The sequence below is a fragment of the Diabrotica virgifera genome, chromosome 2, assembly GCF_917563875.1.
Source record: "Diabrotica virgifera virgifera chromosome 2, PGI_DIABVI_V3a".
NCBI lineage: Eukaryota > Metazoa > Arthropoda > Insecta > Coleoptera > Chrysomelidae > Diabrotica > Diabrotica virgifera.
Window position 1 is genome coordinate 187,063,746 of NC_065444.1, and position 7,289 is coordinate 187,071,034.

The window sequence follows — 7,289 nt, forward strand, 5'->3', positions numbered from 1 at the left end:
AAGGAGGCCGTTGTACCCACCTGGCGACAGGACTAAACCTTTATTTTATATAAAAAATAAATTTCTTAGTTATTGTGGTTTTCGATATTAAGGAAAAAACAAGTATTTTGCATGCCAAACTCCCCGCAACTTGAATTATGGCGAGTTTTCTTAATGTGTTTTCTTTCTGTTGGAAGAAGAAAGGGAGGAAGTTTGTTGCCGGAGATGTAAAAAAGACTGACTTCTGTAAGTTTTTAAAATTCAATTGAAAGTTAGATATATTTTATCCGATATCCGAATATAAATTTTACAGCTGTCAGTGTGCATGCGATGTTTGTAATTGAAATTTGATATGGTTATATACGAGGAAGCCTTTAGATAAAAGCAAACTGACGGCAGTTATTACTTCTTTATATTTTTTGGCATTGAGAAAAAATACAGAAATTGAGAATGTTATATTAAAAAAAAGAATATACAGTGCCTTGAAACAGCAATTTAGAATATTCCATTTAAACCTCGCTATTTTACTTACTTCAGTAGGGCTTTTTTTCTCTTATTGTCTATCCGTTACTTGTGTAGCGGGAATTGGTATTAGAACAGAAGAGGGAAAGTTATGCTTATTTATTGCTATAGATAGAACATCCAAATTTGCTTATGTTGGCATAAAGGTAGATCCGGTAGGTGTAACATTTTCCAGTACAGCAATTTTAGAGGTAAATTTTGAGAGTATAGTTTTTCTAAGTTGTTTTGTTATAACTTATAACTAGTATGTTGTTATACAAAAAAAAATGAACATGGAAAAGTATTAAATTTTTAAAACGAAAACAAATATTCGACTTCAGAATCCACTTCTCTTAACACACGGATATTTAAAGGCATATTATAATGATAAAAATATTCATAATCCACTGGGATGCTTCGGGTTTGTTATGTTGTTTTACAAAAAAAAATGAACATGGAAAAGTATTAAATTTTTAAAACGAAAACAAATATTCGACTTCAGAATCCACTTCTCTTAACACACGGATATTTAAAGGCATATTATAATGATAAAAATATTCATAATCCACTGGGATGCTTCGGGTTTCAAGAAGAGAGAGCATGTATTTTTTTAGTTTCTGTTAATAATAAATTTATTAATGTTTTGTATTCTGAGAACGATTACCGAACTGGAAATCGCAACGTCAATATAAACTTTTAAAGTAACATTGTGGTTTATTCAAAACAAAAATAGTAAATTGTATTAATATGTCACACACTAATATGGGTATACAAAGTCCGCAGAGAGTGTGCTATTTTTTTTATAAACAAATTAGCGCTCCAAAATCGTTTGTTTTATAGGTATTGCTATGTAACTCCGCAGATTTTAACTTTACACCAAAAACACTTAAATAAAAATTAACTGTATTTTAATTATTCATAGAGATATTTTATTCCCGATTCTTTTCCCACGAAAATCCGGATTTTCTCAACAAAATTTATCAACCTAACTTAAAGTAGTGATATCTAAGTTTTTATGTTATAGTAGTGAAAAAAATTAAAGTTTTTGTCAGAAAAACTCCGCATCTTCGTACTGAATCATTTTTGCGTATCTCTTATTATCTATGAGTTACACGGAAAAAGGGGCAGATTTTTAAACTTGCTCTTTAACTTTAAAATTTAAAAACTTGCTCTACAATTTTGATCTTATTTTTTTCAAAACGCTTTAAAAGCTTTAAAATTTCAATTTAAACCAGTCTAACTGTTGAACATAGAAATATCATTACAATAAAAGGTATTGTAGAAGAAAAACGATGCATTTAAATTCTGGTGGATGCGGCGTTAACAATATATTGCTCATTTTTTAAATACATACAGAGTGTTTGGCAAAGGATGGGCCATAGCTTAACCGTAGATTCCTGAGCTTAAAATAGGTCGATTTAAGCTAACTTACATTAGTACGAAAGTTGATAATAACCGAAATACAGGGTGTCAAAGTTAAGCATTTATTTTATTTATTCTTGAATATTTCCTGACTGGCATGGAATAATAACACGAAATTTGGTAAGCGCGGGTTTTTTGGCATGGAAAATCTAAATTCGCCACCAAAAATGATGTTTTACCCAGAGGGCGCCACATACGCCTTTCAGCGCTCATTTAATACGTTCACTTTTTTTATCCCCCACTCAACAAAAATTTTTAATACAAATTTTTATTCTCTTAATATTTTTATTTAAAAAAGGTATACTACATTCATCTCGCTAAACTCAAATGTTTTCGAGATAAACGTATTTCAAATCTGCGATACAAAATAATTTTTTGCATTATATCATTGGTATCATTGTAGTTAGACCCGAAAAATAAACTTGAAACCATAATAATTGTGCCAGTTCTGATAGTTATGTCATTGCTTCGCCAATTCCTTTTAAATAAATTTACGATACATTTTTGTAAATTTTTATGGTTTTAAGATATTTTTCGGGTGTAACTACAATGACATTATGCGAAAAATTTTGTTGCCTCGCAGATTTAAAATGCGTTTTTAGAAGAAAAACAAGATAGAAATTTTTTTAGTTTGATTAGGAAATGTTTAATAAACAACATATCAAAAAGTTCTACTGCAGAAATGTAAGAAGGACTTTACTTTTTAATAAACAAATAAACTGCGGGATTAGTTTTTTTTTAATAACTACGAAAATATAATTCCCAGCAAAAACTCACTTCACCATTGAAAAACTTAAAATTTTACATAAAAACCTTACATAAAGTTTTTTCTAGAATTAAATCTATAGCTTCTATACTTTTTTATTTATAACGCTAAAGTCACTTTTCTCACAAACATTCGCACACTGCATACTAGTGATCGGCGAAGCGCACAATTGAGTTATTTTAATACAATTCTTTAACTAATGGATCAAATGAAATTTTATAAGTTGGACATGAAAGAGGAACAATAAAGCTATCTTATAGTTATAATAGAAGTATAAATAATGTATGAGGATAAGTACGGTGTGGCGGAAAGTGAGACTTACGTGGATTTTGTTTAAAAATCATTTAAAAATGCCCAACTAACGTAAGAGCACCGAATTCCGACCGGTTATAAGTGGTATATATAAAATTGTTTGAAAGATCAATTCCGAATCATTGAAATTTAAAGTAATTCTGTCTATAAGCTATTATGCATTATTAATTCTTACTAGAGCCAAATTTATAATAATAACAGTAGTCATTTCAACAAAATTGCTTATTTAAGAAACCAAATGCAAAAATTTCGCAAATAGCCGTTTTCCGTCCACATTAATGATTTTTTCCCAATTCCGTCCACAAGAGTACCGTTATCCGTCCTATTTATTTAGTTATGACAAAAAAAACCCATTATGAATAATTTTTAAATAAATTTGCAAAAAAATGGCCAAAAAACAAAACAAATAATTTAAAAATAAGTTTTATTTAAGTACAAAGTTTTGAAACGAACTTAATGACTGCAAATGAATTAAATAATAAAAAAAAAAGACTTCATTTTTTTAGGTTTTCAATTTCTGGAACTTCATAGGCGCCGCGTTTATTTATGAGTGAAGGTCTCGCAATCTTACAAACTACATCATCAAAGTCATAATTTAAAATGTCATCTCTATCTGGCCATTTCCAGTACTTTCCATTCATAGTCATACTTTTAACTCTCAAAGTATCATTGCTTCGTTCCAGAACTACACCAGGGAAATATTCACTGTCGTACTGAACCAACACAAAATCGTCCTTTGAATATATTTCTATATTCTTTTTATTTATGTTTTCCGTATTATTATTACCAGTATCTATGCCTGGTGTGTGTTTTGGAGGACACTTTTTCTTTTTTGCTTGTTGAATCTCTGTTTTTGCTTTCCTCTTTCGGATTCGTTCACATTTCTCATTTTCTTTTTCCTCTTTTTCTTTTTTGAGTCTTCGTTGATGTTCCATAAATTCATCACTTATAGCTACTGTAGGATAAATCTTTGGTTTTTTCCTTTCCTTGGTGTCTTCTGTGCTATTATTTTTTTTCTTTGCAGAACTTTCCGGCCAAAATAGTGCTTTTTTGAAAGGTGTTGGATATTTACTATTATTCTCTGATGTTGTTGTAATTTGCTTAAGTGGGGTTTTTTCTTGATTTTGTACTTGTCTTTTTTGATCAGAATAAACTATACCTATTGAATCATCTTTTAATGGGCTATTACAAGGAGTTGTGTTTACTATTTTGTTCTTAGGTGGTGTTTTTTCTTGGGGTGAACTTACTGCTAAATAATAGTCTATATTCTCACAATCATTGTTCTTGGATGCTGATGGACCAGGTTTTGGCGAACTAGAATTGCTATTCTGTGAAGGAATTAAGACCAATGCTCCATCTGCTTTGACTGTAGCTTCAATTGTATCATTATTGCAAAACCAAAAGTTTTCATCGAAGTGTATGTCAACAATGGTCTCGTTAGCAGCATTAATTGGCAAATTGTTTTCCAAAGTTTTATCATGATCGACATTTTGTGGATGAAGACTCTTCCAGAAATCATACAATGCTACATATTTTTCTTCTAGTTGGGCCGCTGATTCAGCAATCCTAAAACGGTTAACAACCTCTGGCTTTAAACGTATCTCTACCTCTCGAAGTAGTTTAGAATCATAAACATTAACAGTTGTAGTGGATGTTGATTCAGTTATTTTATCATCAGAATCTTTTTGTTCTATTGGTTTTATTAATTTTGAATAATCAATGCGATTTTCGTTAAACGGAAAGAGTCCACATGATTCAAATGCACTTTTTATTATCGATGTACAGACTGTAGCCTTCAAAGTTTTGTCTAAGAGTTTTGCAAACTCAGCCCGTTGAAGTTTTCTTCCGTTATTCTCCATACGCCAAGATCGAACATCTTTTCGCCAGTTATTTTTAATGGGATAAAAAACACCAACATCTAACGGCTGTAATCGGTGAGTTGCGTTGGGGTAAAATGCTGTTAAAATAATACCTTTTTCTTTGCAGAATTCAGTAATAGGCAGATTGATGTGGGAAGAGTGTCCATCCAGAAACAATATCACTGGGAGTGGAACACTGTTCTTTTCCAACCAGGGAAAAAATACATTTGTAACGTATTCATAAAATGTCTCACTTGTCATCCAACCAGATTCAGAGTGCCCAACTCCCCACTGGTTTGGCATGTTCGTTATTATTGCAGCTGACACATACCGTTTGTAGGGATACAAAACTAATGGCGGAGGTACAGAACCATCAGCTCCAACAGTTAGCAAAACTGTAAGACATTCTTTTTCGTCATTAGCTATGCGACTGTATACCTTTTTTGCACCTTTTCTAACCAACACTTGTTTTTCTTGAGGGGATAAATAGAAACCACTTTCATCACAATTGAATATTCTCTTGGGGTTTTCAAGAATGTGTAAAAAATTCATTTTTGTCATATAATCCCGAACTTGGGTAAACCAATTTCTTATATTTTGTTCCGTAACTGCGGCTCTACAAGAAGATAGTGATTGTGGAACACGTTTTGAAATTTCTGGATGACGAGCGAGAAAACCATTGTACCATTTTTTACCAGGTATGTAATTTTTAAATGGGGTTTTTCGTTTCAAATTTTGAATTAGTTTTGAAACAGAATCAACAAGTTGAGATCTTGTTACCGGGAATCCCACGTTACCCATTTCGATTATCCATTTTATAATCAAGTCTTCTTCGGAACTGGACAAAACTGTTGGCCCTCCAATATTGCCCGGAGTTTTGTACTTTTCTTTCATAGTATCTAACAAAGTACTTTTAGGCACATTGTATATTTTGGAGGCTTGTCGAATACTTAAACGTTTCAAATTAATATCTTCTATAGCTTTTTGGATATTCTCTCGGGGATACTTCATCCGCTTTTTGTATACCATAGTTGCAGATAATAAAAAACTGAAAAAAAAATATTTTATTAGTTTTTATTTTATGGGGTCGGTAACAGGAGTTTGAGGTAGCTCTGTCCGTCCACCATGGACGGATATAGGACAGAAGGTTCCTGTGTCCGTCCAATTCCTTTAAATGAGTTTTACTAATTAGATAGTCATTTTTATCATACTTGATAATACAAACTGAGAGGAAGAACTACCATAAACATTTTTTACAAATAAAAACTAAACCAAACTTACACATTAAATCTAGAATAGGTAATAAATGCATCATTCTTGGGTTAAATTTTAAATTGAATTTTCGAATTCACTTAATAGTTGACACTAATTTTCTTAAAATGAGTTGTACCTATAATAGGTCGTATTTAGGTTTTTAAACGGAGCAAAATATATATTGTGGTTAAAATATGTCGGATTATATTATTTAACTAAGACTTATATTTACAAAGCGTTTGAAACTGAAGGAGTTAATCCCTAATACCGTCCGCTAGGACGGTATCAAGAACCCCTTGATATTCTGCATTACCCTATTCCGTCCACTTTAATTTCGGTAATAAAATCTATTGTTCGAAAAAAATTACAAAAATATATGTATATTTACAATAAATAAATATGAAAGATTCTAATAAATAAGTAAAAACATAACTGTTAAACGTAGTATCTATAAAATATGGAAAATAAGTATTCCTTACCTTTATGTTTTTTTGGAATCAGTATAGCTTAAAACAAGACATGCACTTGCAATGAACTGAATCGCACTGACAACAGTAAACGTAAAATGTCTGCGTGCTAAAAGTAGAATGAGTGGGGATATAACCTATCAAAAATTCTACTCGGCCGTCTGATTGCGACGAAACTCTGAGGTATAGAGCGCAATTTCTTTGTCGGACGGAATTGGGAGACCGGACGGTATACGGTGCTTTTACGTTAGTACAATTTTACTTATAATACTCTAAAAGTTGCATAACTTAACTTTAGAACATCTTACTAAATGATATTCTATTCAAAGGAAATTTAAAAAATTTAATTCAAATGATACTACGTCTCAAAAAATGTAATTATTTAAAATTTTCTCACTACCATTTTAAGATGGTATTACTCAAGTTTGGACACATATATTACAATCTGGTAGTAGGGCAGTCAATGAGGTTATGTGGCTCAGAATTCCATCCTACTACATCGATGTACTTGATATTCTCACAATAAGTAGAAAATAGCTCAAGAACCAAAGTCTACCCTATGTCGATGTGCGCTTTTATCTTAGGGGTGGTTCCCACCCCTTCTCGGGGGTGTAAAATTTTTTAGTTAAAATAACCACGGAAGTGGCTAGAGAACCTAATCCTAAGCAAAAGCTGTTTAATAATTTTTTTTTGAAAACTCAATAATTTTTGAGTTATTCGTTGTTAAAA

General features: G+C 31.5%; 1 protein-coding gene across 1 annotated transcript; it reads right to left on the reverse strand.

The window, feature by feature from the left end:
- Window positions 1-3,387: 3,387 nt before the first annotated feature.
- LOC126880336 (uncharacterized) lies at window positions 3,388-6,801 on the reverse strand. Its single transcript, XM_050644133.1, has 2 exons — window positions 6,573-6,801; window positions 3,388-5,887 (listed from the first exon to the last, which is right to left on the reverse strand). The coding sequence occupies exon 2, from the start codon at window positions 5,866-5,868 to the stop codon at window positions 3,475-3,477; it is 2,394 nt and encodes a 797-aa protein (XP_050500090.1). The 5' UTR covers window positions 5,869-5,887; window positions 6,573-6,801; the 3' UTR covers window positions 3,388-3,474.
- Window positions 6,802-7,289: the final 488 nt, after the last annotated feature.